Source organism: Pararge aegeria, chromosome 6, assembly GCF_905163445.1.
Source record: "Pararge aegeria chromosome 6, ilParAegt1.1, whole genome shotgun sequence".
NCBI lineage: Eukaryota > Metazoa > Arthropoda > Insecta > Lepidoptera > Nymphalidae > Pararge > Pararge aegeria.
In genome coordinates, this window is record NC_053185.1 from 17,368,807 (window position 1) to 17,382,398 (window position 13,592).

Sequence of the window (13,592 nt, forward strand, 5' to 3'; positions counted from 1 at the left end):
CTTTTCCATTTATCACCCAAGAAGTTATTTTAATGTGAAGAATCTATAATTATAGACTATTTATGCTCTCATACTAATATTATATGTTATGTATTTACAAATTGTCACTCAATAAAAAATTCTCATTATCTTAAAGGAACAACTAACCTAAAATATATAAAGATAAAATATCTAGCGTTTGAAGCAATTATTCTCAAAACAAAACTACGTGTAACAAAATGCATGGATTTTTTAAAAGTATTTTTCACGAATGACCTTTTACCAATCTACAGTTATATAGTATATCTCGTAATAGAGACTAAAAACAGTTCTTTACATCTGAACTTTCATAACGTTCCCATTAAAATCCATTATTTCTTCGATACCACGTTCAATAAATTATTTCAGGAAATATCGAGAGATACACCTCTCAAACAAGCAATTGTTACAGATGGGTATAATTCTTTCATTGATCAAATATTCGAAATGGCGAATACCGAATTTTTGAAACACATATGTAACATGTATATGGTCATACAATTAAAAATAGCATTACGACGGAATAGTTTTGCAAGTTGCCACACTTCAACCAAAGAATAGTACCGTGCTTAAACAAACATAAACTCTCAAATGTCATACCGTAAACACACACTGCATACCTATTCCAACGTCCTGCCACGTTTTTTATATGTAAAAAACGTGGCAGGGCGTAATGATATCATCATCACATCAACCCATTACAGAGCACAGGTCTCCTCCTACAATGAGAAGGAGTTAAGGCCGTAGTCCACCACGCTGGCCCAGTGCGGTGTGGTGGACTCCACACACCTTTGGGATCATTACGAAGTAATCTCAGACATGCAGTTTCCTCACGATGTTTTCCTTCACCGTTGAAGCAAGTGATATTTTAATTACTTAAAACGCACATAACTTAGAAAAGTTAGAGGTGCTAGGATTCGAACTCGGCACCTCGAACAACATTATTTTTAGTATAGTGTTTACCTACACTTGGAAATCAAATCCCGTAGGTACCCAAATAGAAAATTTATAAAAAAGAAATAATGAATGTTTGCTGGCACAACTAACGATGGTCCATTTGTGAAAAATACTGTAAGGTTTAATTTAGCTATATCGGATTGAGTGTCACCTCATATCAGTCATTCGGTTTTATTAAAGCTCGAAAAGATCTTATATTCTCTCCGAAAATATAGAAATATATTGAAAAGCGAATATACCAAAAAATAATCTCTTTTATAGAACTGCCATTTCTACCCATTACAGCTAAATACTCCCTTTATTAAAAAAAAAAAAAAAAACCGGAAATCCACGAAGCTTCGTAGATGCGTGGTCGTCATTTTACGCTTATTGATTCGCCTGTGTGCCGCATGCATTTCAAGTCGGCACGACGATTGTGTGCAGCAACGTTGACGCTCTGTTGATAATGAAACAGCGTTTAGATAAAATCAGCACGCAGGCGTACATTAAGCGTATAATGCCGAATACGCACACTATGTGTATAAGGGCGCGTATAGACACGCGACCTGGACAGTGCTACTTATGTGTAGCGTGGACCGAGCGTCACACTTTGATAGTAGATATATTTATATTAACTGAGTGAAGTTTCGTATTCGACCGAAAATGCTACTATGGGGTTATTTTAAAATTTTGTTACACCTAAAGGGAGTTGTCAATAATGTGTGTCATCACGTTTAAAGAGGTGACGTTAAATGTTTATAACTAAAGCATAAAAACGAATCATTTGATCTGTTTCCAATGCATAAGTTTAAAGAATATGTTAAAACGCATTTATTACAGCGAGGTTACTATACAATTCATAATTTTTTTTAATGACAAAGTTGCTTGGAAGCATCCGGCTCCGCCTTCATCTCTCACATGATAGAAAAATGAATGTTAAAATGTAAAATGTAAATTGTTGACGTTGGAAAAGAGCAACTGCCGAGTTTCTGGCCGGCTTCTTCTCGGTAGAATCTGCCTTTCGAACCGGTGGTAGAGTCACCACAAACAGACAGACTTGACGTTTCAAAAGTGCTTATATTAAGCCTACTTGAAATAAATGAAATTTGAATTTGTTTTTGGTTTATCCACCACGTTCGTTATCAATTATCGTTATCATATCCACCCACTGCCAGCCCACTCCATGGCACGGGTCTTCTCCTACAATGATAAGGGGTTAAGGTCCACCACGCTAGCCCAGTGCGGATTGACCAATTATATTAGTATGTAATACACAAAATACTTCTCGGTAAAGAATCTGTCTTCTTAACACTCTTAACTGTCGTCTCGGTAGAGTCCCAACAAACAGACAGTCCTGTCGTTACAAAAAATACGTATAAAGTATGATAAATTGATATACATATTTATGTTAAAAAATATATTTACCTATTTCTTTAAATTATTTATTGTTTTTTATTGGGTTAAAAATAATAATAAATTATAAAATAAATTTAGAATAAATTAATAGAATAATATAATTCTTTCTTAAGTTTTCATACATACTTGCTTTATTTATACTTGTAGTAAACTGCATTATTATCACACGTTATTCCTATACCAATTTATGTTTGTGATAATGAAATCACAATCTACTTCTGAGGAAAAGGCTCAAGGTCGTTACAACTTGTATCCCATTTACAATTCTAGTTAAATTGAACACGACAGTTTTCTACTTTCTGCTAGAAAATCACTCAAGCATACTCTAGATGTCGCTCGGTCCACAACCAAGAAATCCTCTGTCGTTTACAAAACAAAGTAAAACGTAAACAAGATCTAATCGACTATACATATATATGCCAACGAAAAGACATTTTAACGTTATTTGCGTGAGCGAGAAAAGGACAATATGTATCTGCATCCTTTTCTCTCGCACGCAAATAACGTTAGGTTTGTTTATATTGATTATATCTTTACTCCTTTTGTTTACCAAAACTATTACAAGAATGCGAATAATCCGCGATATATCTATTTAGTGTATCACACGCGTTACTTTATAAAGATAATTTTAAAGCACGCGTATACATGCAATATGCTCCACCCCACGAGTTGAGTCGAATTAAATCATAGTATTTTGTATTCCCAGCAAAATACGTAACGTCTGGTGTGGATTAAGTGCTGTACCGACAAAGACGTGCCGCTGAGCGATTTAGTGTTCCACTGCAATGTCGCGCAGAAAACCTAACAGGTTAGTCCGCTACCGTCTAAGACTGTCTCAATACTGTCGTGTGGATGCATGTTGCTCATATGAACCCGGCTTTATGCTTTAAGGTCGTTGCATAAGTAAGGACCTTTTAAATAGTTTCATGATTAGAAGCAAAAATTAAAAAACAAAAAAAAACAGCTTTTAATATTATTCCAATTTTAACATGAAAAATGATGTTTGCTCGCTCGATATTTAAAGTTATTTGCCGGCTACTTTGTCTTCCATTTAATGGGAGGTTTACTTCGGAAATTTAACCTCGGACATACAAAATCAATAATAAATAGTTTGTCTCACTTACACTACGACCTTTATTTATGTTATTGTTAATAATAAAATAATCTATTAAGTACATTAGCACACAATCCGCCTCACTATACATATGTTTGTTACAATATAACAGTTCCGTTTTATTTACAGCACTAACACAAATTATACTGTACGTTTAGTATTCGATTTGTATATTATGAAAATTAAGCTTAATTTAATTACTGTAAATAGTGTTATTTATAATTTCTTCAATCCTTATACTCCACGCCAAACAGATCTTCGGCAATGTACCCTCACGCACGTTTCGGCCCGAAACCGGAGCATCCTCAGATGTTGACTTTACAATGAATAATTGTTAAACAACAATAACCTGTTTTGTCTTCGCGGAGTATAGCAAATTAAGCTTAATTTTCATAATGTATCATGGATTTCCGCAAAGTAACGCCTGCTTCTATCCAATATTCGATTTGTATCCTCGAAACATAGTAACGTCAAAGCAAAATTGACCTGACATTACTAGTAGTAGTGAAATCTTCCTTAGCCGCGCTGAGCAATTTATGGTACGGGAAAGCTTACGGGTTCGCGTCACCGATGACCTTGACATGCTCGTAATTTAGTACTACAGACTAGTGATGCTAAGCACAGCGGTTTGTATACAACGCGTAAATGAAAACCGAAATAATACTTCACAGGCTAAATTTCAATTTTCATTATGTACTGTCTCTGTGAAGTACATTATGTACTGTCTCTGAGACTTATCTGTGAAACTGAAAACCTATAGTTGTGGAGTATACCACTGCCATAGTTTTTACTAAAATAAATCAGATAAAGCCCATTGCATCACATGCAAAATTAAAATCATGTGAATCTTGTCACTTTATTACCTATGTGTCGCGTAGCTAAGGTACTATGCGCGTGTCGATCTTTTATCTTCAATCATAAGTAAACAGAATGTTTTGAATTAGTTTGTATGGAAAAATAAATTTAATTATACTCTGACGTTACAGAGTTGTGACAGTCGAAACCATTCTTCGATTAGGAACGTACAAATATATACTAAGGCTACTGTTCCCACATGAACCGAAGCGATATCGGAAATGGCATTCGTAAACAATATCGAATCAATAACGCACTTCAAACAAACCTTTTTGTCACATGACATAGAGCTGACATTCCAATGCATTAATTACAGTCAATTCGGTGTCGATATGAGTTGCGAAAACCATAGACATCGATCAGATTTTTATTCTCGTTATTACTTAAAATAGGATATACTGGATTTAAAAAAAAAACCAGAAAGCTTACAGCCTTTTAAGTACTTTCTGTCATTAAAACTAGCATCTTTTGTTTAACGACTCTTCAAAATTAGGTATTAATTTTTTGGTATGAAATAAAATGTTATTTTTGTTACAATATAAAACGAAATAAATGTTATTCGAACACGCAGCGTACTCGGGCCAGTGACCGCACCATAGAGGCGTGGTTCGAGCGCTATAGCCGATGCTACATTATAGAGTTGTAACAAGTAGATTATCGATGTAAAATATCGAAAATTTCACAAACTATCGAGTTAAAGAAAAAGTCGTAGAAAATAAAAAGTTGTTAGTTTAATGTTAACACGTCAATATAATTGACAATATGCAGATTATTGACTGTTTGCCAGCAGCCTATCATTAGTCAATGTTACCAGTTGAAATTTTGCCGAGCGACATGCAGTTCATATATGTATAAACGCATCACCTACCCAAACAAAACATTATTGTTCCGGACATTTGTAAAATGCAAGACAAAAAAAAAACTTTTATGTCCCGATATCGGATAGATTAATGTGAAAACGCATTTATAACACATAACGATTACACCCACACCGTATAGTTAGTTAACTATTAGAAAAATATACCACACGAGTTTTAAAGTAAACAGTACTGTCTTTGATATCATTATCATTTGTGTCGTACGGTCATAAATATTTTTTATTGATCTGATCTGCTAAATTATAGTGACGTGCGCACAAGTCGCGAGTGAAATATATCGATAAATTGTAAAGGGTGTGACTATTTGCGTACGTGCCGTGTGGTGACGGCAGATCAGAATACAGTTGTCACCGCAACTACTCTTCCCGCGGGTGTTGTACGAGGCGAATATAACGAAGAGCTCAGCATCCTCCGTGCCACTACTACCATCAACTGCGATCACCAACTGGTCGGGCCCGCGTGGGGATTACGGGAAAACCGCCCCGTATGAAGATCCCCTTAGTCTGACAGTGGTAAAAGGCATGAAGACGGCTCACTCCATTCTTTACCTACAGCTTCATGGTAAACTCCGGGGCACGATTGTGCTTATACCTACACCAAATAATAATGGCTGCCTCGCTGGTCTTGTGGTTAGCATGTTTACGGATCACGAGGTCTTGGGTTCGAATCCCGGGTGGGGCCAAATTATATAAAGTAAAAATTAAATTATGAAATAAAATAAAATTTTAAGTAATTAAAAGCCAAAAATAAAAATTCGCCAGCCCGGAGTTTGGGAGTTGGTGGTGTCAGCCCCCGTGTCCCGGAGAGCACGTAAAGCCGTCGGGCCCATTTATTATCCCTTGGTTGCGTTAATAGTTGTTAAAGCACACCAAACCGTATTGGAGCACTGTGGTGGGTATATGCTTTAAAACCGAAACTGCACACAAATGTTTGAAAATATGAACACCTATTGGCAGTGGCGTGCACTTCATACATGCACAAAAGCACTGCATACCCTAAAATTTATATGTAACCCGTAAAGGAGGAGAATTTTAGCCGTTACATTAAATTTTCCTGCAGTATGCATACCCTGATAAGGAATCCAATGCACGCCACTGCCTATTGGGTTTATTTGGGCCTATTTATAACACAGTTGTTGTATTCAACGCAAACATATGTTAAACTGAGATTATTATAATACTGAAATATGATAATAATTATAAAATGAGCAAAGTAATACAGCCATATTTTTATTATGACGGGTTATTGCTATTTTTATTGCGAGTAAAAGTGTATATTCATGTATTACATTAAGTTTATTCTTTCATTTTAACATTTGGGCCCCTCGTTATTTAAATAACAAAAAAAAATTGGAATGTTCATTGCAAGCAAAGAAATCTAATATCTACATTTCACACATTATTTTAATTATAAGATAATTCAGTACTTTTAAGAGTTACCCACGAAAGATCTAAACAATAAGCATTTTTTTTTAGACAAACTGATATTCAACTAGTTATATCTTATTTTCACGACAGAAAAAAAACCCTCTATTAAATAATTAACATAGTTGCTTTCTAAAACATACTATATACAGGTTTATATGACCTTTTATATTTTTCTCACTAATTAATTTTGCATTTATCATAATATTATTATTAGCTGCCTTCGACGATAAAAATACTTTTTACAACCATTTCAAGTATTTTTAAGATTCGATAGATTTTATTTCTCCGCCGTACATTGTCATTTTTTCAAGAGAAAGGTGCGATTGTTTTAGGATATGATATGGAGGTGTGATATCTTTATTTAATAATAATATACTTCGAAAGGTTCACACTCCATACTAACTAAGAGCTAAAATTCGGTGTTATTAAAATAATGGCCTTCGCACATCATATATATACTAAACACCAACTCGTCTTAAATCAAAAGCATTGAAATATGAGTTTTATATCATGTGACTAGAAAGTAGTATATGACGATCGGATTGTAAACAACTTTGACAAAAATTGTGTGATATAAAGTAGCTTATTCAAAGTATAGGCGGTGTTGTTCAAAGCGACGAAGCTGGCAATGTGCGATCCAATCACATGATTTACATACAAAGCGCGCATTTCAAAGTTTTATTTGAGTCAAGTCTGTGGTCAAGTTGAGTCGATATGGTGTGCGAAGGCTATTATCGTTGTTTTGCTATCACCGGTTTATTAGCTGTCAGTCAGTGTTGAGTGTGAAGCTGTCAAATACTCGATCTCACATATTCAAGGTCTTTATTGAATTGTCAAGTTTAATCGGTGACCAATTGTTTCTAATCAATCGCATTAATGGTATTATTAAAAAGCTACCCCGATCTACGATTTTTCTCCTCCAGCATTTAAGACCATATGTATAAAATAACCTTCTATACTGAAGCGAAATTTCTAAACGTGACGGTAATTCCCCTAGAACAATTAAAATGCGCTCACGCACAAAAAGTAACTTGAGTTATCACTAACTGGACAGATCATCTTGTCAACAACGTAGGATCTGCACATCCGCTTTACAATTTCAAATTTTAAATAAGTATCCAAAAAATAAAGGTAATTTTAAACAAAATATTGGTAGAATTCATTTCAAACGTTGTTCTTGGGATCCGCTTTTGACATAAATGGTACATGACCTTGAAATTTAGACATCCTTAAAAGGTACACAAATCACATGACCCTGCGAGTTTAGAAGTCCGTACAGTAGACCTATTTTCATTAGATCAGATCCTAGACTGTTGACAGTGCCGAGAAGACATCAAGCGTGTCGGAGGGATCTCCCTTACGCGAGGTACATCATCACCTTGTAGTGTAGAAGTCATTACAGGGTACTTATGTTCATACAATTTTGATTCTACATTATTGACATTGTGGTGAGATGACATCAAACAAGTCGCGGAGATCGGCTGTATACTCATTTCACAAAATGACCTTGGAGTGTTGAAGTCCCTACAAGAGACCTGTGTTTATTAAGTTTAGATACAACGCTGTTGATATTGTGTTGTGAGATGACAACAAACGAGGCGGAGGATTCCCCTCAGGCAAGGCACATGACCTTGGAATGTAGAAGTCCTTACGAGAGACATAAGTCCACCACCGGCAACTTGGTAGCGTCACTATTTACCTTTTATCATAAAGTTTCTATCATAGTTCTGTACAGCCGAGCTGGTGGTGATGATGGTGGGGCGCGCGTCAGTTGAACAGATCCGGCGGAAAGCTGTTAACCTCCGCCTGCTCCAGGATGGGGTTGCCGTCGATACTGTAGGACACTCTTATCCGGAGGCGAAGAGGTGTCTGGTAGTGGGAAAATAATTTTATTTTTAAACAAGCTTTTAGTTGCCATTGTATTTTAAATCATAAAACAAAGACATAAGGTTTACTTTTCTTTGTTGCAGTCAGATTTACTCCTTTGTGTGCTCGTGAATATTGTGGTCGTATAAGTTCTCTTTTTCTTTACTATGGTAGAGCTTTTGATTGACCTGTGTAATACATGAATGCACAAAATATTTACCTTGGATGGATTAGTGATTTTGAGAACTTGTGTGATTTCTCCTTGCGGTGTCAGCACAGTTCCCGAAGGCGACATCATGTCCAGTCGGAACGTCTGTAGCAACAAAAATATTTTATGTATATCTAAGATATAATTTATGTCAATAAACATTATTAAATAATATAAGTTGAATCAAGCAATTAAACAAGTTCAAAGTTTATAGAGACATCCATTTCACTATGAATATGATCATTGGTATCAATGGTATGGTATGAATATGGTCACCTCCCATGCTAGAAACATTTTTATGATAGATATTTATATTTTTACTAGCGGACCCCAGCGGCATCTGTCGGGCTGATTTGGGAATCTAAACCATCTAGGGTGCCACCCAAACGCATACAAAAAAATTCATTCAAATCAGTCCAGCTAGGGCTAGCGTAATTCCTTTACACGCTGTAACGGAATTACGAAATTAGTTACGTTGCAGTTGTTACCGATAAGTTAGTAATACAGATTGTAGTTTTTTTTAGTTATTATCAATTAAATAAATAAATATTATTATTAAAGCGGATGGCTGTTAGTCGCTCGGTGGCGGCACTCACCCGCGGCACGGCTGCCTGGAACAGGAAGTCGCTGATGGTGCTCGCGGCGTGCGAGCGCGCCCGCATCGTTAGCGTCGCTGTGTCTCCGCCTCGCACTGCGCACAGCTCCACGAGCACGCCGTTGCGCTCTAGAGCACGGACCACGCACTCCGCTGCGGGTGACAATTTGAGGTGTCAATTCGGATTTTTTAACTCACTTTATTAAACTGACAGTTGCTAATGTCACTTTGTTATATAATAGTAGACTGAGTAGTAATAGAGCTTTTTGTGACAGAGCTCGCCCGGGGAAGAACACCATGCTTGTTTTTGACGCTAAGCACCATTGTTGTGTTCCGGTCTGAAGGGCTTGGTTGCCGTTGTAATTACAGGAATATGAGGCTTCACACAATATTATTTTATTTATTTTTTATTACACAAACTACTAAAATTAGTATTCTTCGCATCCTGAAACTAACATGAGTTTAAAACATACGCCTCAGGTTGACACGGACATATGCCAGCACGTTGCAGGACCTGTTCCTTGCATGCCCTGCGTTGTGTTGCTGTGTTTATATGCCATATGTTGGTCCGTCAATTATAACTATAAAAAAAAAGTTTGTAAGGATTATCGGATGTATGGATGTTTGTAACTCTTTCCCACAAAAAAATACTGATAGGATTATGATCAAAGCTTACAGAGATGTTGTGTAAATTGCCCAAAATATAACAATAAGTTTCAAGTAATGAATGAATTAATAAACTTTTATTATACACCTAAGACTAAATTAGTTATAGAGATATACACATAGAACAAGAGAGTTGTACTCTCTTGTTGTCTAAAATGAGAAGAAAAAAAGAATAAAGAGCTATCTTTGCGTGCGCTGCATAAATCGTTGAGTGATGAAAATACTACTGTTGGCTTTTTACACAGTACCCTTAAAGAGTTTCAAAAAAAAATCCGCGACAGCATATGCATATCTTTTGAAGTTGAATATCTCTATCCTTTATGTAAAAATGAAATTTGGTTGTTTTGAATTTTATTTAGGCAACTAACTAACTAACATGAAAAAGTGGAAATCGAAGAACACAGAACGTTCTCAAATCGAATCCGATCTCGTCACGCATCACGCGCTTGAAAGGCACATAAGCACAATATCTGACCTTGAGGCTGTGTGACCGGCGGCTCGGACGCGAACAATCCATCAAGCAGCAAGGATGGCGACGTGAGGTTATTGTTGGCAACGCTCACGGCCACGCTGGGCGCTGGCATACTTGGCGTGCTGAGATCCAGGCCGCTTAAGAGGTCCAGGATGTCCTACAAAATAAACATATAGTTGAAAATATTTAACACTGCACTCGCATCAACAAAAGCTTACAATAAAAGCTACTAGTCGTCTCACTACATCCCAGAAACATTTCAGGTTCAGAAACTTCGTCTTACTAAACGAAGTTGCAGACCCGAAGGAACCTAAACGCATAGGTGCGAAACCAACAATTCTAAGTTCCATAATCGAAAGGACCTTCATAGTTACAGAACGAAACCGATAGGATCCACCCACTCGCATAGTTGTGAAACCGAAGGGATTTGCATAGTTTCATATCCGAAGGGACCCGCATAGTTACAGAACCGAAGGTATCTGTATATTTGTAGAACCGAAGGGACCCGCATAATTCCATAACCGGAGGGACCCGCATTGTTGCAGAACCGGAGGTATCCACCCACCCGCACACTTGAAAAATCGAAGAGATCAGTATATTTCCATAACCGAAACGATCCACCCACTTGCAAAGTTGTGTAACCTAAGTGATCCGCCAATATTTCCATAACCGAAGGTATCCGCCCACTCATAGTTGTGAAACCGAAGTTATCAGCATTGTTCCATAACCGAAGGGATCGACCCACTTGCATAATTATGAAACCGAAGCGATCCGCATAGTTGCATAGCCGAAGGATCCAGCCACTTGAGTTGTGAAACCGAAGGGACCCCGCATGGTTGCGAAACCGAATGGATCCGCATAATTCTATTTCCGTGGGGACCCGCATAATCAGGAAACCGCATAGTTACAGAACTGAACATCCGTATCTCCCTGGCACAGTTGATAAACTGCTTTGCCAGTTCATCTACGGTCCGTTATAGAAAAGATATATATGTTATGTGTAAAAAAATATATATATGTTCAAAAAATTCAAAAATTCTAAATTCATTTATCCGCGGCTCGCGTCAGCAGTTGACCGTCGATATGATTTTGATGCATTGGTACTTCAAAACTACCCACTTACAATTTACAATTAATTTATTGTACACTCGAAGATGCAATTTTATATAATTACCCTCTTTTTGTAAATTAGCATGTAAGTTCCATTTAAGTGGAAATTCCTTCATGGAACAATAAATATCTTAAACCGGATTTATTTCAAGTAGGCCTAATATAAGCACTTTGCAAATGTCAAGTCTGTCTGTGTGTATTGACTCTACCACCGGTTCGGAAGGCAGATTCTACCGAGAAGAAGCCGGCCTGAGTTTCTCAGAAGTTGCTCTTTTCCAATATCAACAATTTACATTTTACATTTTAAAATTCATTTTTCTATCTTGTCAGAGATGAAAGCGTAGCCGGAGCCGGAGCCTTCCAAGCAACCTTGTCATTAAGAAAGTGTCATGAAGAAATGTGAATGTTGTAATATGTAATGTGGATACTCACATTAGTGTTGGAATTGTTGTTGGTTGGTGCTATAGGAGTGTGTTCCACATCACCGTTGGCGAGCAGTTCTGAGCCGTTGATCAAATCTAGAAGCGGGTTCTGCAATATAAAGTAAGAACATTACAACATTGCACCTATGCTATGTATGTTTTGTAATATATTCTGGTCATTAAGCATAACCAGATTATAATATAAAACATTTTTTCTAATAAATGAATTGTACTAACATATAAAGTTGAGTAAGTTAGTTAGTTTATTTGTTTACTTGAACGCGATGTACTAGTCTGCAGTGGCGTGCACTCCATACATGCACAAAAGCACTGCCTACCCTAACATTGAAATATATAACTCGTACAGGAGATGAATTTGTGCCGTTTTATGCAACTTTCCTGGTGTCTGCATACCCTGGCAAGAAACCCAGTGCACGCCACTGACAGTCTGCTGCGATCACCAATCCGTCCGTCCCGCGTGGTGGATATGGACAAACCCTACTGTTGGGAGAGGCCTTTTAGTCCAACAGAGGACCGTTATAGGATGATGATTGTACCTGTTCCGTTTGTATGTTGGTCAGCGGCTGTTCAGTCTCAGTGTCGCTGTCGTCTCGCTCCCGCTCCGTGGCGGTGCTGGCTTCCATTGGCGGCATCCGCTCCAACAACGCCGGCCGTAGGTGTGCGTATTGTCTGGTAACAAATGTTTTTTTTTATTCCACTACAAGTCCTAGACTACCATCTCACCCGGTGGTAAGTGATGATGCAGTCTAAGATGGTAGCGAGCTAACCTGTTAGGGAGTATGGTGGTTATATTCCTAATCGGTTTCTACGCGACATCGCATCGGAATACTAAATCGCTTAGCGGCGCGTCTTTGTTGGTAGGGTGGTAACTAGCCCCGGCCAAAGCCCTGGGGGCTTCCCAGACCAGAGGAAATATAGAAATTATAAATTTCCAAACTACCCCTACCGCAATCGAACTCGAGACTTCCTATTTAAATTCATCGCGCTCAGCGTTGCGCCAGGGAGATCGTCAAAATGCAATGAAACGTGCGGTTTCCTTCTGCGCGTTGACTGGGGTTATTGACCGCTTGTTTTCTTGTCTCTTGAACACACCTTAATTTAGGCGTGTTCACCGCGGCTTTGATGTTCAGATCCTGTCATCTCATGTAAAAAGACAGGTACCAGTTATAATTTTACAGATTTAAAAATGAGAAATTTTGAACGGTTTTTAAGTAAATGGTTACAACATTAAAAAAAAATAGGTCATATCGATATTTACTTACTTATAAAGTTGAGAAAGTTCTACGCCTCTCTGTTGAAGTTCAATATGGATATGCGAGCCGAATGTATCAATTATAACGCGAATTTTGCTGAAAGAAAAACGAGACACATTGGATTAATATATTTGGTTACCCGAATTTATTTTTTTCTTAATCCTTTACCTTTTTGATGAAACATTCGAGTTAGATTCATTAAAAGACAAAACATTTTTTTTAATTTTTTATGGGAGGCCTTCAAATCATCAGATTCATAAATAAGTACAATTATCGATGAAATAAAAATAGTCACTTTCCACCATAAGCATAAGATTGGGGTATTTTATTTGTCA

General features: G+C 37.2%; 1 protein-coding gene across 8 annotated transcripts in view; it reads right to left on the bottom strand.

Annotated features, from left to right (window-relative positions):
• Nucleotides 1-971: 971 nt before the first annotated feature.
• Nucleotides 972-13,592, bottom strand: part of LOC120624194 (AP-1 complex subunit gamma-1) — a 45,046-nt gene continuing 32,425 nt past the window's right edge. For 7 of the 8 annotated variants that reach the window (XM_039890578.1, XM_039890576.1, XM_039890577.1 and 4 more), the window contains 7 exons: nucleotides 13,267-13,353; nucleotides 12,541-12,673; nucleotides 11,994-12,092; nucleotides 10,455-10,608; nucleotides 9,315-9,466; nucleotides 8,731-8,823; nucleotides 8,374-8,513 (listed from right to left, as the gene is read on the bottom strand). In XM_039890578.1, the coding sequence (XP_039746512.1) occupies nucleotides 8,412-8,513; nucleotides 8,731-8,823; nucleotides 9,315-9,466; nucleotides 10,455-10,608; nucleotides 11,994-12,092; nucleotides 12,541-12,673; nucleotides 13,267-13,353 (820 nt within the window). In that variant the 3' untranslated portion in view covers nucleotides 8,374-8,411. Of the gene's footprint in view, nucleotides 1,412-8,343; nucleotides 8,514-8,730; nucleotides 8,824-9,314; nucleotides 9,467-10,454; nucleotides 10,609-11,993; nucleotides 12,093-12,540; nucleotides 12,674-13,266; nucleotides 13,354-13,592 lie in introns of those variants that run through there. The other variant, XR_005658752.1, reaches the window with a different exon arrangement.